We start from the raw sequence: 26,262 nt of genomic DNA, 5'->3' as shown, positions 1-26,262 counted from the left end.
CTTTGCAGATAGTACACAGATGTAGTACACAGTTGCTGACAAAACTAGTACAATTTTCCAGAGTAAGCTCTTGCTTCAAAGATACAGATGGAGAAGTAGTTCCATTTAGTGTTTGAAATAAGTGAGCAAAGTAAAGGAAACATTTCTTAGTTTTTGCATCATTCACGCTAACAAGATAGGTTTGCTCTGCCAAAAGTGAGCCACTTATTGGAGATGGATTTGTTTTTGTTCTACCCAGATTTATTGGGGCCTAGTAGGAACAGCAAAAAGGAATGTTGTAACATTGATTCACAGCCAGTGAAGAAAGAGAAACCATAATTCCAGGGGGAAGACAACAGAGCCAAGGGTACATTGACAGAGGGTATGGATCTTCGACTTCCTACAATTCAGGGATTTTAGTCTACTAGATTAAGCAAGGAGAAATGTAGGAGAGCAATCACAAAAAGCTCAATCAGGCTGAGTGAGCTGTGGGAATTTTCAGAAATATTTAATCTATAAATAGCTTAATACTGGACAACAGCAGGTTTCTTGGATCCTGAATTACGGTCAACTCCTCCAATGAAAAGGCGTAGAGGTGCTCAATGCTTTGTAAACATATCCTTTCTGCTGAATTTAGAAAATCCCCATTCAGAACTGCTATTTTTGTGATTAAGGTTGAATGCCTTCAATTAAGACTCATTAATTAATTTGTGTAGCACAATACGGTGCAGTGACATACGCCAAAATAAATCTGGCCGAATGAGACACAAATCCTGGGTTACAATGATGGGATTTGAGTTTTTCCTCTTGAAGCAAAGCCTTTTTTAAATTGTTAGTGAGGAGAACAACTTACCAAACACAATGCTTTCATAACTGATGAACAACAAATATAAGTAGTGAAGCATTTCATCCCACCTCTCCGATTCTCCATTTCCACCCTAAGGAAGAGACGGGCAAGACAATGCAAGTAAATAATGTAGCATTCATAAAGGCAAACAGCTGGTTTATGAAAAATCTATTTAGACATCACAGTAACTTGACATGGATATACCAAATACGAAACTCGTTACTTAACCAATACTTTTTCAATTTGAGATTGGTTCATATATTGTGAAAAGCTTTTATGATATGATATGGCATTTATAAAGCTATATATACACAAGTGTTTCAAGGCATGACGAGGCAAGGGAGGGGAACAGAGGGAAGACAGACAGCGATCCTACTAGGCCAGGTGTCATTCAGATCGCGCAAGTGCATGGGAAGTGGAGGGGGAGGGCGGAGAGTGCGTGGAGGGGGTGGGGAAGAGGACAGTGCAGTACATAGAATAAGAAAATAAATGAATAAGAAGTAAAAGTACGGCAAGCAAGAGGCAAGTGCAAGGGTAAGTGCAGACATCAGGTGTCAATTGCTGGTAGTGGGACTGTAGGGATACGGAACAGTCCCCAAGTGCAGGGTTGCCAGGAGGGCACTGCAGGGGTGCGACTGGCGGGGGAGGGGACCTGGCCCGAGATGCGAGGGCGGCCAGGCAACCAATGCAATATCAGTGTCAGTCAGGAAGTCGGGAAAGGAGAGGAGAAGAAAAAGCAGAAGCAAAGAAAAGTTTTGAGGTGCTTCCGCAAACAAAGATGATTCTCCTCAAGTTTAAGGGAGGCAGGGAGGCTGTTCGAGAGGGAGGCCCCAACCCAAGAAAGAGATCTACCATCAACTCGTTGCTTGGAGAAGCGACTGACCCGAAGGGAGTTTGAGGCAGATGAGCGAACAGCTTGAGAAAGAAGGTATTTAGGAAGAGAGTTGAAGGTATTGAGGCACCAGGCACCAGAAGGCCTTGTGAACGATGCAGAGGGTTTTGAACTTAATCCTTGCAGCTTCTGGGAGTCAGTGCAGAGATTTCAGTCCTGGAGAGATACGATCCCTGGGCTTGAGGCCAAGGACAAGTCTTGCAGTCCTGTTCTGGACAGGTTGCAGGGGGCGGAGAGCAGAAGCAGGCAGATTTAGAAATGGGCAGTTGCAATAGTCCAGCCTAGAGAGAACCAGAGCTCTGGAGACTGAGGTTCGGGGATGGGGGGGGGGGGGGAGAGAGGAAAGGAAGAATACCTCTGAGGAGGTGCAGTTGGTAGTGTGACTTCTTAGAGACGTCAGAGATGTGAGGAGAGAAGGAGAGTTTAGAGTTGAAGATGACCCCAAGGTGTTTAGCCTCACAGGTGGGAGCTGGAAGGGGGCCAATAGAGGCCGGCCAGAAAGCAACAGGAAAGGAGGGAGCAGGTGTGCCGATGAGGAGAATTCGTCTTACTGGCATTAAGGCAGAGGCCATTGGCGGCACAGCACTCCTGGATAGCAGACAGTCAGATGAGGGAAGTAGAGGAGGAGGCCGAGGGTAGCCTAAAGATGAGCTGGGTGTCATCCGCATAACACTGAAAGTTGGGGCAGAGAGCGGCGATGCGCTGGGCCAGGAGTGCCAAGTATTGGTTGAACAGCCAGGGATAGAGGTTAGATCCCTGGGGAACACCAGAGGTAGAGAAAAAGATAGCAGAGAGTAAGGACCCAAGTTGGACCTGAGAGGGTTGGTCGTAGAGGAAAAAAGTCAGCCATGCCAGAGCCTGACCAGTGATACCCAGGTTATCACGGAGACGGTTGAGCAGGATGGCATGGTTGACAGTGTCAAAGGCAGAAGAGAGATCAAGCAGGATGAGGACGCAAGGGATGTTACAGTCAAGGTTGGAGAGCAGGTCTTCATGGATGTTCAGGAGAGCAGTTTCCGTGCTTCTGGCAGCTCTGAAGCCAGACAGATGGTCATGGAGACAACCAACAGATTCAGTGTGGAGATTAAGCTGGGAGATGGCCAGTTTCTCCAGGAGCTTGCTCAGGAAGGGAGTGATGGAGATTGGGTGATGGTTGGCCGGGCGGAGGGGTCGGCAGTGGGAGTGCTTCAGGGGGGAGGGGAAGACTCCAGTGGCGAAGGAGTGATTGCAGAAATCAGCCAGGGCAGGAGCCAGGGAGTCGATGTGGTCCTTGATAGTTTTGGAGGAACAGGGGTGAACCTGTTTCTATGAGACTTTCATAGATCTGACTTGTCTAGAAACCTTGTCTGCAGAGTTGTCTAGAAACCTTGTCTGCAGAGAACAGGGGAAAGGCAGTGAAAGAGGGAGGAGAGGTGGATGTCCTGAGTTTTAGAGATGAAGTGAGACAACAGTGCCGTACAGAGAGCCTTGGAGGGGACAGGAGAGGTAGAGACTGTGGCAGGGTTGGCCAGTTCCTTGCAGATTTTAAAGAGTTCAGCCGAGTTATTGGATACCACAGAGACATGGGCTTGGATATGCGCTCTCTTCTTGGTTAGGACAGAGAGCCGTGCCTTTGCAGCAGACGGCAGGCCAGTTTGTCAGAGGATGCACATGAAGCACGCCATTTCCTCTCGGCCACCCTATACTTGCGTTTTAGGGTGACGAGCTGTGAGTCTTATGAGGAGTTGCACTTGGCTTTGGGCTTCAGGCAGATTCACATGACGGGACAAGGATATCAAGAGTATCATATATATATATATAGCAGAGTGGAGCGTGGAGAGGGCTGTGTGTTAGGCAGAAACCTGTGCAGTTCCCTCTGGGACCACTGCAAAAGATTTAAGAATACAGGTGTTTGGCAGTAAACCCACTTAGTAGCAGTCTGTACCACACAGATTCACTTGGTAGCTGTGGCTGAGCAGTCAGACTTCCCTCAAGAAGAGTTAGGCAGTATACAGAGTATTCGCAATAGGTCAAGAGAACACAGTAGAACAAGCAAACACTGACCAGGGCTTGGTGTAAAAGAGATATAGTTATTTATTTAAAACCACATCTAGAAAAACACACAGGAACCAATAGTAAGCAATTCAAAAACACGGTCACTAAAAGATATACACTCCCTTAGAAGAATATTAGACAAGTCTTAAGTAAAGCCCCACTTATTTTCAGACAGCGGTGAGCGCTTAACGCAGATGGCACTCTAATAATTTGTTTTATAAGGGAGAGAAAAGCAGAGAATAAATTGAAACAGATCCCAACACTTTTACAAGAACACAACAAGAGAGGTAGGCAAAGTAAAACCGTGAAGTTAGAGTTCAATAGGCCGGATCCACTTTAAGAGGATCAAACAAAATGTGTCCAAGGTCACAAGGTTGCAGTGCACAAGAGTCTTGCAAAGGTTCAAAAAGAGTTGGACCAAAAGAAAGGGACAAGTTAGAAGGTCAAGGCGGCCAGCCCAGTCCAGAAGGTTAAGGGGTTATTATTACCTTGTAGCAATCTTTAGAAAGGGAGGCCTGGCGGACACGGTACCTTAAAGTGGTGAGGAAACTCCAGTGGGGGCAGTTCCTGGCAGCGGATGCAAGTCGGTGCTTCGTCCGGGGGAAGAGAGGATCTTGTTGGGGAGGAAGACAGGAGTCCGTTGCACTGCCAGTGAAGAAACCAGCCGCGGAGTTCTCAGGTAAAAGGAGCGGTCCTTTTATTCGCGGTCCAATGGTTGGCGGGGTGCTTGGCACGGGCAATTCGACCACAAGCCGGGCTGGGGTGCGAAGAGAAGAAGGTAAACTGGTTGTGCCCACCAGTCAGGGGAAGAAGCCTCTCCAGCCGGGAGATCTTCTCTGTCGTCGGGAAGTGGCGAGTCGGTTCTGCAGGGCTCCACCGGTGGTGTTGTCGTGGTAGGTCGGCTCAGTTTCTCCCTCGTCGGATTCTCAGGTCCTGTGGCGACTTCTGAAGTTCCAGTCCCCAAAGCCCTGCTTTTATGCAGCACACCCCCATTCACTCAGCCTAGCTGTCAATCAAACATGCTAAGTGGTGAGCCAGCCGGCTCACCACTTGGGCCAATCACACAAGAGTGCGACTTGAGTTACCAAGGTAACTCAGTCCAGGGTGCCTAAACCCCCTCCCACACACCCTGTGGTACCCAGACAGAGTGGCAACACTTTTGGAGGCTTCTGTGGAGAAGCCCGCCAAAAAGTGGAACAAAGGGCTCGACTTGGGTTGGAGTCACAGAAGAGAACACAAACGCCATTTTAGAATCGAGTCCTGGCAAAAAATACCAACCAGTGAATTAATATTAAATAAACCAGCGGTATGTTCGAAGCTATGAGAATTAAATAATTAAAGTTGGTAGCCTCGAACAATGGGAAAATCCCATAGGGATATATTCGCGGTCGAATATAAAAAGTAGTATCCACTGTCACCAGCCAAGACTCGATCAGGGGGGGCGGAGACGTGCCCCCTCGACTAACAGACCCCGGGGCAATCGAATTGCCCCGACCAGTACGTCCACAATATGATGGTTTGTACTGGTTTCTGTTAATAATTTGGGACTAGTAAAGCCAATGGTGACTTTACATGCCCTGGGAGACAGTAGTCAGTCCCAGGGTATGGAGTCTATGGTGGGGTGTCACTATGACACCCCTGTGTTACTGCACGGAGGGTGCTGTGTAACACACATAGTAAAAACACATGAGACCCTATGAGTAAAGGATCCCATAGCCCATAAAACACATTAACAGTCAAAGGAACACCATAAATCATGTCCAAGCGTGGGAGAAAGTCTCACTCTTGGCAGGAGAAAAAAACAAACTCCAGAAATCCAGCAAAGTTGCTGGGGGACTCACTAGGTTAGGAAATTCAGCCTAAAGAGAGAATTCTCCCTAACACTGTCAGGATGAGAGTCAGCCAAAGGTGGAGGGTGAGAAGGTGGCAGCAAAAGCCACATCTGACACGCACTTCATGGGTCGAATGACTGAGAAGGTGGGTGGCAGTAATGGAGGTGGCTTGGCCTGAGGGGTAGGGAGGGTGAGGTGGGAGGAGAGGAGAACGTGATCACTCCAGGAGAGAGGAGTGGTGAGAGGGACAGAGTGTGGAAGGTCTGAGGAGATCAGAACATCAAGAGTGTGCCCTGCAGAATGAGTTGGGCCAGAGGTGAGAATAGTGAGTGAGAGAGAGTCACAGAGGTCACGAAAGAGTCCAGAGGGAGGACAGGAGGCATCCAGTTGGATGTTGAAGTGTCCAAGAAGGAAGAGTTGAGTAGTGGAGACCAGGAGCGAGGAGGAGAGGTCCGCCCACTCAGAGAGGAAGGCTGTAATCTGACCAGATGGCCGATAGATAGTAGCCACAGTAAGTGAATAGCTAGGCAATGCAGGTGGCAGCAAAACTGGCAATGCCACAACCTTTCGACCCCACTCCCATGATTAGGGTGACCAGACATCCAGGTTTTGCCGGGTCTATTCAGAATTTGGTCTCTGTACTCCCATCCCAGGAGCCTATTTAATATTTTTAAAAAGTCTCTGTTTTGGTGAAAGAAAGTGAGACAGTCCCGGTTTTGGGTGAAAAGAGGGTCACAACTCCACTAGCAACAATTCTAGACTAATTAAACGTCATAATAATTTCAGAATTTTGCCATTGCAGGATTGGCTTGAACCCCCAACCTTTCAGGTACCAGCCACATGCTTTAACTGATTGCACCACAGAAGCCGGTTGGGAAACAGATATATATCAATGAGAGCAAAATCTTCATTTTTAAGCTTACATCCTTAGCCAAAATCAAACAATTTATAAGCATATGCTGGTAATACTGTGGGATGTGGAGGGCTGTTTGAGAGAGGGGGCTGTGAGAAGGGTGTAGTGGGCGAGGTTGGCGGTCCTGAAGAGGGGGTACTCCTTTTATGCTATTGGCTGCCACAGTTTTTCATCTTGACAATCGGGTAACCTTGCCCATAATCCTGATCCAATGACGGTGCTGGCTAGAGCTGATCAGAGTTTTAGTCCTAAGAATCTGTAGAAACAAAGGTTGCAGACTTCAAGGATAAAGGAGAAGAATTATATCTCCACCTCAGGTGTGAGGGTGTGGCAAAAGATGGCGCTCTGCACAGAACAAATTCTCTTGGGTCCAATTGGGCAAGCTCCTGTTTTTTTTCCCCCTTCCTTGGCCTGGAAAACAGATCCATCAGGGGTCAAAGAGGCTCTTGACATCTAGACACTGGTGCAGTCAACTGCTGAGCAACTTGTCAGCTGCGTGCCTCCCTTGGTACATAAATGAAGTAATTTAGATCATGCAATTGATCAGCTGTGGATGCAGGAAACCCGACAAGTGTACGGTGAAACTGCTGACCCCCTCAGCCCCAAAACAAACCTCAACCCTAATTGAGTGTGCTGGGTGAAGGCTGGGGATCACCACTGTACAGTACACCTACAGCTGTAGTAGGGCATGGGCACATGCAAACCAAGACCAGTGGCAACCTGGTCTAGTGGCACATAGAAACACTTTTGTACAGGCGCGTTATAAATACCATATCATAAAAATGAAGGGCCCCCCTTTATATCACCACAAACAGTGGTAAGCAGTTATTCTGCATCCATAGGTCCCCCTCGACCCTTAATATGCTTCAGGAGTATTGCTGCTCTAGTGTTTTGTATATATTGTATAAGAGCCTAACAAATGCTCAATAAATACAAAACACCAGAGCAGCGACACTCCTAAAGCATTTTAAGGGACGAGGGGGACCTATGGATGAAAAACACCTGCTTAGACTACAACTGATGATGCATTCTGAACAATGCGAGTCTAGAAGTACACGTGACTGCTACCAAATCTTCGACAATAGAAGATCAGCATTCTCACACAGGAACTTCCTCAAGTCACCGAAAAAAGCAAGGAGAGGCAGCTTATTGGATATGCCATCACTTTGGGTCAGACCAGACAGAAATCCCAAACTTAGCGGAAAGCCAAACAATTCATGGAAAATAATCATATAAAGAAATGAACAGAGGAATACAAATGGCAGAAGGTCTCTCAAAGCAAGTGTTACAGGCCTCACTGGGTTAAGGTTAGAGCTGAAAATGACTATGTGAAGAGAGAGAGGATCTTCTCTCGGCAATCACATACAAGCCAGAGATAGAAAACATAAGGAGCTGATTAAATTACATTAAAGATGATCACTCCTAGCTGAAGGAATCAGAGGCAACCACTTCTGAAGTGGTCAAAACTTTCAAACAGAGTTTAAGAACAGCAATCGAAGTGCATAGATTTGGAAATCGTTCTAAAGGAGAGAGTGAAAAACCTAAAGGAAGGATTGAAGTGCAGAATATGAAGGATTGCATGAGTGCCCCATTTCCAATGCTAGGAGTTAATTTGAGTGATAAAGAAACAGATATTGAAAGAGTTTATTGAGTAGGGAAACCCACAAAATGAGCTAGGGGCAGCGTCAAGACACAAACTGGTGAAGCTTCACAACTGCACTACCAAGGAGAGAATTGTGGAAACGGCGTGCAAGAGGAAAAGCCATCACATTCTGGACAGCGAGATTCAAAGATTTAATGACTCTTCTCCGACCATGTGGGCAAAGCGATGCAACATGAAAACTTTCACTGATTAATTATTAAAAGCAGGTATCCAACGCTGTTGGCATGGTATTACCCGAATTGTTTGTTTGCAATTGTTCTAATGCACAATTGCACGAATTTAAAGGGTCACAATTGACCGTATATATATATATATATATATATATATATATATATATATATATATATATATATATATATATATATATATATATATATATATATATATATATATATATATATATATATATATATATATATATATATATATATATATATATAAGGTCAATTGTAATTCGAGCAATTTGGAAACAATTCATATACATCCGTTGGCATGGCTGTGGCCAGCTATGGGAATTCATACATATGTGGTTGCAATGTCCTACGATACAGACTTACTGGCAAAAAATCAAAGATAAAAGAAATCACAGGAGCATCACTCCCTGTGTGTCCTCATATCTTACTGCTAGGAGAGGTACCCGACGATGGCGTAGTCCCGGCATCAGGACACAGAGCGGAACTAATAACACAGTTAATACTAGCGGCCAAATTGAACCAAGCACACTTCTAGAAAACGAAAGAGGGGCCAATCTGATCATATTGGTCGGTCAAGATTTGGGAGATCGTGGCTATGGAAAAACCGACCGCACATATAACTGAAAACATGCAGCTATTTTCCAGAACCTGGGCTCCATTTTCTGAGTTCATACAGGACAAAACACATGTTTTTTAGGCCACAGACCCTGAAACACCTGTTACAAAACATATGTACTACCCACATTTGAAACAGACGAGAGTGGGGTATGTTAAAAAGATATGCTATATGAAGACAGTCTGGGATACATAACAGTCTGGGACACTGGAAGGAACTAACCAATATTATTTTCTTATATTTTATATAATTTATTAACCTTACTATTTAATGTTTGTTGGCAGGGAACATTGGTTTAAAAAGAAAATGTAAACTGAAGTTTCAATGCCTCTAAAAGGAAAGTTATGTTGATGCTGACACGATGCTATGCTCATCGAGATTTCGATAAAAAGATATATAATGAAAAAAGAAAAGAGCAGGTATCAAGTACAGAAGGCTCTTGCCTTGGGATTGCAGTTCAGAGTGAACAATAATGAAACCACCATTCAGACAGTGGATGAAGGTTTTGGAGCTTTGCAGTGTAGGGAACAATCTGCAGAGGCGTTACAATAAAAACGGAGCAAGAATCCATGGTGGTGTCACAAATTTGCCAGTAAATCCAAGCTATACACCAAGACCAAGAGGAATACGTTTGGGTTGCAGCTAAGAACACATAATAAAAAGTAGTAACAATATCTCCACATGGAGTGTCAGAAGTTGTTGCTGCTTTCAACGTTAGGGATTGAACACAATACTCACTCAACTACCTGCCACGAATACACTAAGTTAGGTAAGAAGAGGGCTTTTTAGATTCTGATGCAGAAGGCGATATCCAACTGCTATGGAGTTATTAGTTAAACTGAACCTTGGCACAGAGGCCAAACTGACTCAGGACTAATCTATTATGGCAAAGATGCAGTAATTACAAGTTAACGGTCGCTATAGTGTTACTATGTGAAGTTGGAACCTTCCTGACACACAACAGAGCTTTATGTAAAACATGCAAGCTCAGACAAACAAATATGCCGGTGGAAGTACCCCTTCGGGCGGCCAGTGAACATGCAAAGTTCAGCTATCCCCCATTTCTAGCACAGAAATGGCAAAAATGTGTTCATCCTTGCGCCATACCTCTTGTGCCGAATATCTTCTTACACCCAGGATCACAATGGCACATAAAGACCACTTTGCCCCCTTCTTAACCAGGTTTGTAAACTCGCCTTTTAGGAATAGTCAGGTTCTGGCCTCCATAAAAACCGTGACAGTTATTCCCCCTATTGAAAAAAAACAATTGTGACCCTAGGGAACCCAACAATCTCAGGTCAATTACTGACTCTAATTTCCTCCTGAAAATCCTAGATAAGTTTGCTACCTCACAATTCCAAATTTTCCCTGAATCCCATCAAGTCCTACCTGGCCTATTAGCACAGAGACTGCTCTGGTGGATTTGCAGACATATTTGCTGCAAATTATCAATTAGGGAAGTCCAGGCCTGTTGATGTTGCTCGACATGTCTGCAGCTTTTGACTTGGTGGACCATGATCTCCTCCTGAACACACTATGACTTGGACCAATCCACTGATGAAGTCATTGCATGTGTCACGACCATCACCAAAAACCCCCTGTGGCAAACCCATTTGCCAGGTGGAGTCAGGACTCAGGCCTCTAGAGCCTGGCATCCTCTTCAAAAGCCCTCATGGGGCCAGTACTGGCGCCTATGGCGCCAGGCTCATACACCATGAAAAACAATGTGCTTGGGGACTACTTTATTGTATTGTCAGCCAACATGGAGGCATCCACATAGCTTGGTTCTTAAGAACCAAGCTATGCGGTCTAGTGTTTTGGGTGTGGTAGCCTAGGGACTACTACCTGGACTATTTTGTTGGGGCTATTTAAACCACACCCCAGTAAGACAACACGCTTTGCGTTACTTTGCAGCTTGCAACGTGACGCTCGCCGTGTCCAGCTATTCCCTCGAACCTCGGAGAAGCAGAACCTGCAAGGAGACAAAAGGATCATCATTAGCAGTAGCATCTTACCGGCAGTCTTCATCTTTAAACACTTGCAGCTACTGAGAACAGCTTCCTCAAATCTGCACGCCTCCCAGACAGAACGACCTGAAAGAGGAAGACAGAGGCAACATTAAAGAAAGCAGTAGAGACATTTACAAATTACGAACTGCTCAAAAGGCTTAGCTGGCTGGTCGCCTCTCGGCTGGCACCACTCCGGACATTCCACTCGCGCTGAAGAACACTGCGACCTACAAGGAAGGAAAACACAGGTTAGCAAAGGCAAGACTTTGCAGCGCTGCGCATAGCGCTTACTTACAGCATTATAGCGCTCTTAATGCGCCATCATTTACCAGCGGGGCTCAACCAAGCCAGTTCGCCGCGCTGAAGCTCCGCATACCCAGGGGAGAAAAAAAGAGACATTTTAAACAAAGAAAGGCATGCAGGATAGCAACAAAACTAAAGAACAGCAATAAGACCTACCTGAACAATATCAAACGGGCCGGCGTCAGTGAAGTAACTGGACCGCACTCGCCCATGAAAGACAACGCGCCCCTGCAAAGAAGGCAGGACGGAGAGCACGCCTAATTCTACCACAAGGTGAGGAGAGGGCGCCAGAGGGACTGAAATCATACAGGGGTGGAGGGAGGATACTTACACCAGTCGGTCAGTCTTGAACACAGTCCTCCTGTATTTTCAGGCAGAACCTCCCCTGCAGACCACATCAGGGCAAAGCTGAGAAGCATACCAGCGAGTAACCCGGCTGGGTGGCGTCCCTGTGGATACCAGGTGAGCGTAACACCATGGTTCGGTCCGTTCCTTATGGGCAGAGAATCAGGGGTAACATGGGGCCAGGCTTGTTCCCCCCTCGCTCCCATAACATGTGGAGTCCCTCAGGGGACCGGTCTTTCGCCCCTCCTATTTAATCTATACATCAGATCTCTCTGCACGCTCCTGGAACACCAGGGTGTAGTGTTTACCAACTACGCCGATGGCACCCAGGTGGTTTTTAAGTTAACAGGGCACTACAATCAAGATGAGGACAACCTGTCAATAGTGTATAACCACATAGAAGAGCCCTGCACTGGCTTCCAGTGAATGATGGTATTATCGTCAAGAGCCTCACCATTGCTCACCGATGTATCTTTAGAAGTGCCCCTAAGTAGTTAAAAGCCTGGGTGTCTATGAACATCCCACGCAGAGCTCTGCACTCCTCAACCCAGTCTCTGCTTGTCTGTCCAAGTTTCAAGCGCTCAAGGGGTGGAGGCAGATAATTCCCTGTTAGAGTGGCAAGATCCTGGAACTCCTAGTCTCCTGCCCTTCGACTTGAATAAAATCTGGGTCTGTACAGAAAATTCCTGAAAACCTTCCTGTTCAAAGTAGTTCCTACCCGCGTCCATCCTTTTAACAGCTGCCTTGCTTGTCCTATCTTTAATGGTCGTCCCTTGCGTGTAAATTGTGCCCCCCAATTCCCACAGGCTACTGGTGCAGTATAAAATAAATAATATATAGGCAAGTTTGGAATATCTCCATCAGGTTTTCTGTCTACAGGGCCGTGGGATAGGGTGTGTCTAATTCACCATGCTAAGCAGAAGGTTTGGTGGGAGCAGTGCGGAGGTACCACAGAAGGATCCTCAATAATATGGGACCCAAATACACCAAAACATTTCATTTTGATTCAACTAAGATCAGAGTTACAAAAGGTATTGTGAAAATGGTAAAATTATGGACGCATAATATAAGAGGCTTGAAGAAAACCTTCAATGCTCAGAAGCTTATCTTGTAATTATCAAAGGAAATACCAGATATTGTGTGCTAGCAAGAAACTCCCCTGAAGGTAGAGGATCAGCAAAGGCTAAAATATAAGGAGTATACCACAATGTTTTATGCAGGTATAAAAGAGACGATGGAGGCTTAATGGAGGTGGTGGAGCCATCACCCATTTCGCCCTACCCCCCACTCCTTCTGCAAGCAGCCTATCCCCCAATAAAATCAGCTGGATGACCAGGACGTCAAGGCCAAACGAAAGATACTGACCGTGAGAAGAGGTGGGGACCTGCCCACTGAGACATAGCAAGGAACATGCCACGGCAATTGATTTTGGCTCTGGGGGGGGAATACCCAGTAGTAACTCCAGTAGCACTGCAAAATGTGTGGGGGGGACCCCCCCACCCCTGCAAAAAGAGCCCTTACATCTCCTGGAACACCATCACGATGCCCTGGGCGAGGCACCAACTGCTGTGGTCAATTACCTTGGGGGATTGGGGGGGAATACCAAGTAATCAGGCGGACTGGTCCGCCCCCCGCCCAGAAGGGCGCCCTAAAGCTACAAACGAGGAAGAACCAGCCACCCATGGATGCCCTCTGTTTACTATCAGGAAAACTGCCCGTATGGATATGGTGACTGTTAATAATAAAGTTAAAGCAATGACCATGGCCAAAGTATCTTCGTCTTCAATCCCAGCTGTTACCATCTTGGATAATGTTCCCCTCGATTCTCTGATGACCTCATTGGTGTCCTTCTGATGGGATAAGTATGGGATGGGGGGGACCACCAATAGTAGTGTCCAATGATCCCATATCCTCCCCACCTGACCCACCCAAGATCACTCTCCGCCCACCCTGTCCACTCTTGCATCATGTCCCTTAGAACAGGCAGCCATGGAAACTGAAGATGAAACCCAGACCATGCGTCCATCTGGCCTTACCAGCAGCACCTGGAGTGAGAATGCGCTGTGTATGGGCTCAGAGTCTAGTTCCTTTCTCCGTCTCACTCCGCTTAGGGCATCCAAGCCAGCTAACCAATGAACCTGTCTAACCCCTGAACCCCTATCCAAGGAAACTGCCACCATTAACTGCGCACAGGTGCTTTCTGAATTAGCAGAAATTAAAAATCTGCTTCTAGTTTTGATAGAGGCCCAGGGAAGGAGAGGGGGGTTTGCATGGGAAGTACCCATGCATTATACCAATGTCTAGGGTACCTCGTCTCCCACCCTCTGAAACCAAAATCTAGCCTGTATCAAGTGGACTGTCGTCCCTTATAGGGAAGCACAACAGCCAATATCACCCGGTTAACACCCCCTGCGAGCCCAACGCTATTAGCTTAGCTATAAGGTGCAGTTCCTGCTTGAGAAAATGCAACAGAACAAGCCCAGCAAGGCTCGTACCACATACCCAATACAAACTGCCCCGGAGGCTCGTGAGTCACGTGCAACGAGAACACAATGTAACAGTAGGAAGGACCCTAGATCTCAGACTTTGCAGTAGATTATGGTGGGCCAAGAACACACACCATGGTCTTCCTCCATAGGGTTCCCAAACTGGCTAGCAATAAGCGAGAACCAAAGGACGCTCTCCTCATTAAATGTATACACTGGCTCTGCACTGCTAGGGGATGTGCTTTTGTCTCCAGGGAAGATATAGTGGATTGTCATAGAATGTTTGGTGAGGGTAGTAACCCCACAACTCCGTAAAACTAGTCTTCTGAGACCAGAGAATGGCTATAAGTGTATTTGGGAAACTCGGGAGCAATGGTTGGACTGCTAATAGTAGCATTGGAATCAGTTCATCCTTCCACCAAGGACCAGGGGATTTACCTGGAAGTACCCCATTTAACTATGTTTTATCTGGCGCAAACCTTACAACCCTGGGGACCAGATTGATGGGAAATCAATGTGGTTTCGGGTTGCTGGAGCCCTGCAATGCACCTCGACCTTAAGCGGGAACTGATGAGTTCTCACGGGCATGCAGTTTGTACATAATTAGTAAATTGTAGTATATGTTTGTGTTTGGATTTACTTTGATGGTCTTATGGCCGAATAAAGTTTTGTTACACACAATGTTTTATGCAGGTAAAAACGAGACAATGTTGGCAGTTACAATTACAATCCACAGAAATGCTTCCTTCTCTCAAGGAAATGACCAGCGATAAAGTGGGAAGGTATTGTGGGCAATATAGGTCAGACAACCTCACCATAGGTTCTGTGTACGATCCAAATCAGGGCCTAGTCCCAAGGAGATGTTACTTGTGCAGGCGACTTCAATTTAGCCATAGACCTGCTGAAAGATATATTTAATAAATCAACCTACTGCAGATGTGAAGCAATTTGAAGTAGGCTGAAATTCAGCCTTAGAACAGCTGGTATTTCTGATACTTTAGGTACTAATGACATGTCAGATAGAAGTTACACATTGTATTTGCACGTTCACAGGTCGTACTCTCGGATTAAGTCTTTCGCTCCAGACTATTTAAAAAAATGTTTAAAAAAATTCTAAAAAAGACCTACGGCGTATCTCACTTTGAGAACATGCCCCATTCTAAATCGAATTGGGGGCAGGGCTGAAGGAGGGAGAGGAGAACATGGAGTTTGGAAAATTATCTCCTTAGAGACCCAATTAACAAAAAAACTATTTTACAAGTGATAAATGTTTATAAATGCAATGATATAGCAGAAGTAGCAATGCAGACTAATCGGACCCAATGAAGACAGTGGTAAGGGAAGAGTTGATCAAAACGGCTGCGGAACCTAAGAGAATGAGGGGGTTAATAGAGTTCCAATTGCCAAAAGAGCTGGAGACCTTGGAGCAGCAACATATGCAAGGTGGCTCAAGATCTGTATACCGCAGACTAATCAAGTGAAGACTTAAGCGCTAACAGGACTTTCTAAGAATATGTGTAAGAGACCACTCTCCCCTTCGTATCTGAATAGCAGAAACAGCAGTGTGACAGGCCTATTGAGATTGTGGAGACTTTCCCGTTGCTACTGGTGGTGATTCTTTGGAGGAGTGCCAAAGACTTAGCGTCCACGGGACCCAGCTAGAGGCCGGGTAGAGTGCCGTTCTGAGCACAGAGAGCAGCTGGACAGAGCTCCAGCGTGGGAGTGCATCGCCCGAGCACACAGGACGTTGGGCTGCTTGCTGTTCATTGAAGCTCGCAGAGTAGCTTCAGTAAAGAAGCTCAGTTTCTGTCACCTCATCTCGAGAGAGGTGATTACCTCCTCCCCACCCCGGATTACGCCGAGTGCCTTGTGACTGAGAAATGCATCTGACAAAAAAAATAAAAAAATAAACGCACAGCACGTTGTGTGAACTTCGAGAGAACCTTTTGTAGTGGCAATTTATTTTGACTTGCTCACACAGGCTCGCAGACATGCCCACATTCCAAATCATCTGGGTGGGAGATTTGATCAGAGAAATCGGGAGTTGCACATTTTCCCTTAAGGATACATTGGGGCTAGAAATATTTTAGGCGGGAGAACGTGAAAAACAGCAATATTTTTTCTTGAAGTCGGGAATTCCCCAGTTCCCCACCTAAAATCGGGAGGGTTGGAATGTATGAGCCCGTTATCTGCTAATACTTGCGAATACCTACTCCTGTGGACATTGTACGGCCCCCTAGTTTCATTGCATGTTAAATGGAGTAAGGAGTTTGGAGCTACATATTTGTGCCATACGTCATATGGCAGTAAAATATGTTGCCTTGTTGCATTAAGTGCGTGGAGTGTTTTTGTGCTTTGATGTCTTGCTGCACTGTGTGATGTTGCCCCTTTAAGGGCTGCATGCACGCGGCAGAGTGACGTTGCACTATGCCGTGTGCAGTATAAATGAAGGGGGCGTTCCCGGCTGCACAGAGCGACCGGGGAGCCCGAACCACACGAATGTGTCCAAGTGAGGTCTGTGGAGGGAGTGGGCTCACGGACACCCGCTGAGGTGCGGGAAGTACCACAACAGTGGCGAAAAAGAGTGACTGCATCCCAGGCCAGGCAGTGATATTCAACTGTGATTTTTTAAAATTTTGATAACATCTTCACCGTTCGAACATGCCGAAGGGAAGGGTGCAGACCACGCAGGCGGCGGCCATTTTGTGACCGGGTCCAGGAGGGTCGCGGCTTCAATTTCGAAGTGTCTGGTGGCCATCCAGGGCCAATTTTTGGAACGCTTAGCAGCAGAAGGCTACTTATACCATATGATGTGGTTTTGATGAGGATTTTGCATATTTTCATTGTGTTTTCATCGAGTGAATGGTGGATCCAGGGGATGCCTACTATGCTTGTGGGATAACTCTGGGCCCTCTTGGCTCAATTTCTCAACAACATGGGTGTGCAACTAATACTATATACTTGGTGGTGACTTCCTCCTGGTGACATTTCTTGGACATTCTTGTGGAATTCTGCTGGTCAAGGGGTTTGGCGATTTCCATCTAGCCTGCAATGAAAGTGGCATGAGTTGCGGCCTTTGTGTGCCAATGCAAGGGTACTCGTGCGCTCAGTGCCGTGGAGGGTGATGGACAGGCGGCGCCTCAGCAGAAAGTAGGACAACAACTTCCAGCTCAAGGACAGCCTCAGGCGCAAGCTCCCCATTACGAGTCCAACCTCCGGCGTAGCCCCCTGCATTGCCTGCTCTACCTCAAGCGCAGCCTCCTGCAATGGCTGCACCACAACAACCTGAGGCAAGACCGCCTGGTGCGCTACCACCAATGCCCGAGTTTGATACCTCAGGTGCATCTTCGAGCCTTGGGCCACGTTGAAAGATGTGGCTGGATAGACTAGAAATGTATTTCAGGGCCACGATGGAGACAAACAAGTTACTTTGTTACCTGGTAACGTTCTTTTGATGGGATGTTAGTCCGACGTATTCCACATCTATGACAGTAATGACCACAGCTGTGCTCCTTCGGAAAAATGTTCGGCGTCTGCATCGATGACGTCGATATGCTGTCCCTTGAGGGCCTCAGTCGAGAGCCGATGTCACCGGATGTTATAAGTAGGATGCACGACGCCCGTAGCCTCAGTTGTCGTTTTTTCCCAGAACATGTGGCACCAATCTTCTGCCAGTAGGACTACGAAAGCCTTGCGGAAACGTAAGCTGCAATCGCATAAGAAATTCTGTAGAGGGGCAGGCTGGGAGGGTGCGATGTGGAATACATCGGAGGAACATCCCATCGAAAGAACGTTACCAGGTAAGAAAGTAACTTGTTCTTCGAGGGGATTGTGTCCTCCGACATATTCCACATCTATAACAGACTCCCAAAGCAGTACCAACGTATGGAGGTGGGAAAAGAATTTAGAATTTTAGAATGCTCAATCAAATTTCAGAAAAGAGGTCCGCCTTACCAAAGGCCAAATCTTGCCCATGGATAGAATCCAGGGAGTAGTGTTTTACAAAAGTATGGATAGAGGCCCATGTGGCTGCTTTACAAATATTACGAATGGGAACACCCCTCTGCAGAGCAGTAGAGGCAGCTACACCACTAGTAGAATGGGCCCGTAAGCCTACCGGAGGGTCCAATACCCGCCAGACTGTAGCATTCAGAGATTGTCAAGATGATCCATCGGGACAAGGTCTGCTTAGAAACAGCTTGACCTAAACGCCTTCCAGCGTATCCCACAAATAGCTGATCATCCACTCTGACCCGGGACATCTGAGAAAGATAGACTCTCAAAGCTCTCCTAGGATCCAACCTATGGAGCCTCTCCTCTTCCTTACCAGGATGCGGAGGAGGATAGATTACCTTCTGGCTCAATGCAAATCCGACACAGCCTTCGGACGAAAAGAAGGACGAACCCTAAGGACAACCATGTCCTTATGATACAGTGAAAGGTGGCATAGCGGAAAGTGCCTGCAACTCACTCACTCTGCGAGCGGAAGTAACCGCAACCAAAAATACAGTTTTAAAAGGTCAACAGTCTCAAAGGACAAGAATGTAAGGGCTCAAACGGAGCACCCATTAGGAATTTCAGAACTAGGTTCAAATCCCATCCCGGTACCTGGAAAGGAGACGGTGGGAACACATTTGTCAGTCCTTTTAGAAACAGAGAAATCAAAGGAATCTTAAAATAAGAACACTCCTCTGACGAGCGCTTAAATATGGACAGCGCCGCCAGGTAACCTTTAATGGTACCCACTTGCAGGCCCTTGTGGGCTAAAGAAAGAAAAAAAGACAGATCCACAGGAATTGAACACTGAAAAGGATCCACATTCTGTACCCTGCACCAGTCGCAGAACTTTCTCCAACGGCACAGGGATTTTGTTGCTGATCTTCTTGCCAAGAGCAACACCTCCATCACGTCTTCAGGGAGGTCCCAATCCTTGTACCTCAACCTTTCAGAAACCAAGCATGAAGGTTGAGGGATCTGACCTCTAGATGGAGAACCTGACCCCCTCCCGTGAGAGCAGATAGTCTCAGTAGGGAAGACGACGTGGAGGGCAGATGGACAAGTCGAGAAGATCCGGGTACCACGTCCTCCGGGGCCCATGCCGGAGCAATGAGGATCATCCGGGAACTGAACCTCCATAACCTCTGCAACACTTGTGGGATGACGGAGACTGGAGGAAACTGTCATCCGCCGTCACGGCCATAGCCGAAATTGGCAGATGTTTCCGCGTTGGAGCTGGAGACACAGAGGTAGGGTGTTTTAGTCCCTTCTCTGTGTTCTTGCTTCCAGCCCCAGTTACGTGACGTAGCGCTGCTGGGAGTATTTAACTCCCCGCCTCCTGGTAGACGCTGCGTTGCAACCCACTTTGGATGCTTTCCTGTTTCTGGGTTTCCTCGCTCTGATCCTCTGCCGTCCGCATTTCGGATCTGCCAGAGGGTTTCCCTGTCCGCCTGTGTTCCTGTTTTTCCTCGGAACGCTACTCCTTGCTTCATTTCCTGCCGCTTCTCGGTCTGTCTCTGTCTCTCTCTCTTTCTGCTGGGCTCCTCTGAGCTGTGCTTGCTGCATACCCTCTTCCTCTACCTGGATCCAGTGCCATATCTTCGAACTGCCACAAAGAGCTTCCGACTTCCCGGACTCTGCTACTCCTTGGCTTGGACTGTTGGACATCTACTACTCTGCTATCCGCCTCGCACCATTGCTCTCATCAGCGATTGTCCTGTCATCCGGATTGGAAGAGTCAACACTACACACCCCAGGGTTTTTTCCCTTTTGGGTTTTCCCCCCCCCGATTTCTGGCTTGGTTCCGGAAAGGGAGTCAGGGGACAGCTGTTTATACGGCAGTCACTGTGGCTTCCCTCCGTGACAAGCACATTCATCATAAGAAGGGAAGAGACTACCTTGCACGACGACGCCTACAAGAGACCGACAACTCAGACAGCTCAGGTGAGGAGAGTGTGCTTGCAGGGGAGAAAGAGATTGAATTGCACCATTCATCACAGAAACGTGCTACAGAAGTGGGAAGGACCACTCCACTACGAACAAGTCTCTTAAGGCTCCTCTTGGAGGAAATTCCCGCAAGCAGAACCTTTTGCACTTACGGTTGACACTGGAGGCTAAGAGATCCACTTGAGGGGTCCCCCAAAGGGCGAAGATCTCCAGGAGAATCTCCTGAGCCAACTCCCACTCGTGAGAGATCACGCTCTGCCTGCTCAAAGCATCCGCCGTCTCGTTTTCGTCTCCGGCCAGATGAACTGCCGAGATCGAAATTTCCTGCTGGATGGCCCAGAACCAGAGCTACATCGCCTCCCTGCACAGAGGAAGTGACCCTGCCCCTCCCCCTTTTTGTTGAGGTAGTGCATGGCCAGTGTGTTGTCGTCAGAATCAGGACATTCTTTCCTCGCACAGTCGGCAGAAAAGCCTTCAGGGCAAGCCGGACAGCCCTCAGCTCCAACAGATTGATATGGCGTCTGGACTCCGACGGAGACCAACAACCGCTGACTGTAAGCTCGTTGGCATGAAGCTCCCCATCCCGTGAGGGACGCGTCCGTCAGGATTGTCACCTCCGGCCAGGGTAGCCAAAACGGAGCCCCCCTCATCAAATTGCCTTTGACGGCCCACCACAGAAGGTCCTGGGCGACCGAGGGCGGCACCTGAACGGGGTCCGACATCCTGCCAGAGGACTGACCACTGGAGCTTGAGAGCCCATTGCAAAGATCGCATTCACAACCTGGCCTCTGGCACCAGAAGAATGCAGGATGCCATGAGGCCGAGCAACCTCAAGAACTCGAACATTGGGAGACTCTGGGCCTGTTGAAACTTGTGCACTATCTGCTGAATGTGGTGAGCCCTCACCTGGGGAGGAAAACACTGCCCCAGGGACGTGTCGAGCACTGCTCCAATGTACTGGAGCCGCTGAGTTGGCCTCAAGTGGGACTTCAAGTTGAGGGAGAAGCCCAGCTTGTGAAGGGAGTGGCAGGTGACTGACAGATAATCCAGGACTTGCTCAGGAGAGCGCGCCCTGATCAACCAATCATCCAGGTAGGGGTAGACGTGAATCCCCCCTTTCCCGAGATACACTGCCACCACCACCATGAGCTTGGTGAAAACCCTCAGGGCTGAGGTCAATCCGAACGGCAGGACCTGAAACTGAAAGTGCGAGTTGCCAACCGCGAACCTCAGGTACTTCTTGTGCTTGGGATCGATCGGCACATGAAAATAAGCGTCCTTGAGGTCGAGAGACACCAACCAGTCCTGAAGTTGAAGGGTCTGGACGACTTGAGAAAGAGTAACCATCTTGAACTTGTCCTTCCTGAGGAGCTTGTTCAAATCGCGCAAGTCCATGATGGGTCTCAATCCCCAGTCTTTCTTTGAAATAAAAAAATAAGGGGAATACCATCCCTTGTTCCGATACAGGCACTAGTTCTATGACACCTTTATTCAGCAGGGATTTGATTTCCTGCGCAAGGAGCAGATCCGGACTCTTCAAAGAGAGCTTCCCGGTGGATTGTCATGAGGCCTCTGTCGGAAAGGAAGACAGTAGCCGTGGGCTATGATCTCCAGAAACCACACATTTGAAGTAATGGCATGCCATTCTACAAGATGCTGCACCAGCCTTCCCCCAACCGGCGAACCCTGGGACATGGCCTCATGACTGAGCTGAAGCGGCTGCAGCAGTGCCTGAGGGCAGAGGCAACTGCCCGAGTTGCTTTGGCACCTCGAGTACCTTGTTTTCCACCTCTGGTAATCCTACGTTGGCCCGTTTGACTGGCACCTCCCCTCGATCTACCAAAGAAGAGTAGTATCGAAAGGAACCTCCCCTCCATTGCTGTCCCCTAGGACAAAAAGGTGGAGGTGGACGTACTGCAGCGCTCAATGACTTTGGTGCAGCTTTGGAGGTCTGCAACCACTCAAGGCTCTCATCAGCCTTTCTGCCAAAAAGATGGTCACCATCAAAGGGCATGTTGACAAGCCGGAACTGTACATCAGGAGCAAACCCCGACTTCCGCATCCACGCAAACCTGCGCATCACAGTGCTCGCCGCCATGGACCGGCTGACAGTCTGCCACGTCCAGACCTGAATGAATGGATTCACACATGGCATCCTTGCCATCCTGAACGAGGGGAAGAAAACCATCCCGTTCCTCCCCTTCGCAAATATGTTCAGCTGCCAAAGAAATAGTTTGACAGAGTGCGAGTGAATCTTGCCAAGGCACTAACAGAGTTGGCTGCCTTTAAAGCCAAACCCCCAGATGAAAACACTTTCTTCGACCAACCGTCAAAGCACTTGTTGTCCCTATCCGGGGGGATGGAAGGTTACGCAACCTACTTTGCTGGAGCCCTAGCCGCCTGCACGACCAAACTCTCCGGAGTGGGGTGCACCACTGGCTGGACGGTATTTTTTAGGTAGCGACTTATTCACTGCCGGGAGACTCTCCGGAGCAGTCCAAGCCGCCGCCACCCTTCTGTGTAAGGCCATATGAAATGGCAGCACTGGGTCAGTGGGTGGACCTTGGTCCAAATTATCTGTCAGGTCATCCTGCAGAAAATCCACAGGTGGAGCAGACCACCCCAGGTACTCAGTCACCCTTGACATGAGACGCCTGTACGACGACTCGGCGTGTGTACCAAGCTCAGGCCTGCCAAACTCAACCTCCGGAGAGGTGTCCAGACCACTGGCATCATGTAAGGTCTTCCATCTGGCTATGACCTGATCACAGATCATCAGGAACCTCCGGAGGAACAAACCCCTCCACATCTGACCCTTCATCCACCTCCGAGATGTAATCCAAAGGCTGGAATAAATCCCTGGATGAGGGTACAGAAAAAGGCTCAAACACAGGCCTCACTGATTACTCAGGGCCTTCTTCTGGGTTTCCACTGGTCTCCGGGGCACCTCCGATAAAGCCTTTCAAAAGGCGTTGAGGGCATCGACGGAATCGGCGTCGAGTGAGGTGCCGACGGCTTAGACAACGGCTTTGAGGCTGGAGCCCCGAGCGTGTCCTTCGACGGCCTCGGCACCAACGGCATCAATGCGTTCTTAGAAGGCCTCACAGGCTCCAAAGGTGTCGAGGGCGACGAGGACCACGACCTGGAGTGGGCATGGCTAGAGTGATCTACCTTGTCCGATCGGGACCTCGACGGCTCCCGATGATCGCGCCGACCGCCTGAGCCCAAAGGCATGCAAGCGGTGGCCCTAGGCCGTTCCTTAGCAGCTTCTCTCGAAGGCGCGGACGGAACGGAGCCCTGAGATTCGAAAATCGCCATCTCCTTGCTAAACACGTCCCATTCCGCCAGAGATGAATGCTTGTTGGGACAAGCTACCCGCCGTCTGGCGGAGTCCTCGGACGAGGACATGGAAGGCGACCGGTGACGGCGCTTCCGAGAGTGCCTAGGAATGGCGGGAACTACTCCGGGACCGAGACCCCCTGGACTTACGCTGATGCAGAGAGTCGCCCCTCGAATTGTCAGTCGAAAGCCCAGCGGATTTCGACTTACAGGGTTTGGAAACCCTACCTACAGATAATTTCCTTCTTCCGCTCCCGCAAGGTCTTCGACGTCAAAGACTGGCATTCATCGCAGTCATCGGTGGCATGATCCTCGCCGAGGCACCACAGGCAGACATCGCACGGGTCCGTAAGCAACATCTTGGAACCGCAGTTGCGGCACTTCTTGAAGCCCGACCTCGGGGTAGAAGACGAAGACATGATTCTCACAAGAAACCAAGAACGAAGAACCGATTCAACAGGAGAAGAACCGAGGCACGCCGAGATTCCGAAGCGAACACGTTAGCGGAAAAAACGGAACTGAGGCTACGGGCGTCGTGCATCCTACTTATAACATTCGGCTCTCGACAGAGGCCCTTGAGGGACAGCGTATTGACGTCATCGATGCAGGAAAATTTTCCGAAGCAGCACAGCTGTGGTGATTACTGTCATAGATGTGGAATACATCGGAGGATAAAATCCCCTCGAATAATGATGACAGCAAGCTGCCCACTTTGCTTTACTGTGCCGGGCCGGCAGTGCACAAGGTATTTTTGTCTCTTCAACCACGTGACGTCACCTATGCGGTGGCCACAGACGCACTCCAGGACTATTTTCTCCCCCTTGCAAATACAGATTATGAGAGGTTTCTCATGGGGGCGGCACGCAGAAAGATTATGAGACATTAGATACTTTCTATGGGAGGTTGAGGATGCTAGCGGTGCCATGTGCATGGGTTGACCCAGAGACTATGATCAGGAACCAACTAATCCAGGGGTGCACGTCTGGTAAACTGCACAGACAAGTCCTGAGGGAGCCCGGCATCACTCTTCCACGCATACTGGAGCTGGGGCAGTGGCAGGAGGTGTCCGATCTGCGTGTGTCATGCATGGAGGCAGGGGAGCGCCCCAGCAAAACTGAAGATGTCCGTGCGGTGGTTCGTGGCAGAGGAGCCAGGCGCTGGGGGATGAGTCAATGAGAGAAGGGGTCGGCCCCAGTCAACTCATGCTTCAAGTGGGTATGATTTACCTCACCCTGCGGCGTGCCCAGCGGCAGGATAGACGTGTGGCAGGTGTGGGGGTGCTGACCACTATGCAAGAATGTGCAAAGCCACTACACCAGTGATAGCGCCTCGAGGCCCGGTGAGGGCGGGGTTCTTTCAGCAGCAATGCATTCCAACGTTGCCCAATTTGACCAAGCCGAAGACAACCCAGCCCAGGAGGAAGAAGAGGTGTAGGAGGAATAAAATGTCTTATTTGTCTCCAGCGTGGGAGTGTTGAAGGGGAAAGCAAGGAGACAACCTTGATGTCAGGTGCTCGTGAACGATTCCTCTGTCCCCGTACTGGTGGACACTGTTGCATCTGTGAATGTGTGTTTTATGCGTGTAGTGGGCAAGGTTACCCCCTTCTTGCTGATTCCGCTTTCTAGGACCGGCTTGTTTGGGGGTGTAATATCCTTTCCCCTCAAAGCCGGGCATGCTTTGGCTTTCATTGTTTGCTTCACTCCACAGTACGCGCTCCTGCTTCACCTTTAACCTGCATTTGCAATAACATATCAGCCTGTATGAAATCTGCAAACACCCGAAGGTATGGTTTGCACAGTGGACCCTGCGGCAGGGGGAAGTGCTGTTGGAGTCCTACAAAACGCTTGTATGGCCTTAATGAGGTACACCACCCAAAAAAAGGCAAAAAAGAAATGCGATGTGGGCTCCTCTTTGCAGACAAAAAAATTTGGCTTTTTGGACACAGCAATTATCGTCCTGTGGCTGCAGAAATCTTACCAATACAACCTTCCCCGGTTACATTCTCTTGCAACCTCCCTCGTATTCTAGACCAACAGCATTCATGGTCTTTCGCCTCCTATAGACAACAATGGCTCTTTATTTAACTTATGCTTACATTTGAAGCGCAATTCTTCAGTTTCAATAACCTCATTGGATCAAACTTAACAGCTAGTCCTAACCTCCTAGCGCTTGTGTCCAGCTCAGACTCTTCCAGCGATGTAAGCAACAGTACTGATGTCGTCTCTGTTTTTTCAAAGAGCACTTCCTTTCTAAGAGGTGCAATTTCTTCTGCTTCCATTAACACTATTCTTTCCAGGACGGATACATTGTTCATACTCTGCTCCAATATAGCCGCAGAGCAGTGTGAATTAAAATCTATTGTGGCAAAAGCTTTTTTTTAAAAAAAATGTATTCCATTTATTGCCATTTAAAACAGAACAGGAACCATGTGCCAAAACAAACAATACCCTTACCCCTACCCTTCAGTACTTCCCCACATTTTGTATGATACAGTTTGTTTACAGAACTATGCTTCGTACATATATTTTATGTCACATTGGTTCCTTTTCCTCTGCTAGTAGTGACAATTGTAGGTTGGAGGAAATTTGAACGTATGTACCAGGCGCACCTCATCCCCTCCACTTTCTGTGGTTGAACTAGGATGTGGAGGGCTTCAACTCACCATCATCAGATTGTCTGAGCAGAAATTGCATATAAGCGTCCCACATATGTCTATCGCCATGTCAGTTACGGGTCATGGAGCCCCACCCGCTTTCCATATAATTACAATATGAAATGTCCTCTCCAATGAGCTATCCTCGGGCTCTGCCTCACCCCCCACAGCATTGCCACCAGCCGCTTGGCCAGTACTAGGAGCAACCCCACCA

General features: G+C 48.3%; 1 protein-coding gene across 3 annotated transcripts in view; it reads right to left on the bottom strand.

Moving 5' to 3' along the window:
• The window catches only part of SIMC1 (SUMO interacting motifs containing 1), a 614,032-nt gene that overhangs the window by 145,190 nt on the left and 442,580 nt on the right, over positions 1–26,262 (bottom strand). For all 3 annotated transcript variants that reach the window (XM_069651451.1, XM_069651448.1, XM_069651450.1), the window contains one exon: positions 833–917. In XM_069651451.1, the coding sequence (XP_069507552.1) occupies positions 833–917 (85 nt within the window). The remainder of the gene's footprint in view (positions 1–832; positions 918–26,262) is intronic.

Source organism: Ambystoma mexicanum, chromosome 3p (genome assembly GCF_040938575.1).
Source record: "Ambystoma mexicanum isolate Mex_15411 chromosome 3p, UKY_AmexF1_1, whole genome shotgun sequence".
NCBI classification, from domain to species: Eukaryota; Metazoa; Chordata; class Amphibia; order Caudata; family Ambystomatidae; genus Ambystoma; species Ambystoma mexicanum.
This window is presented reverse-complemented; position numbering and strand designations above follow the sequence as displayed.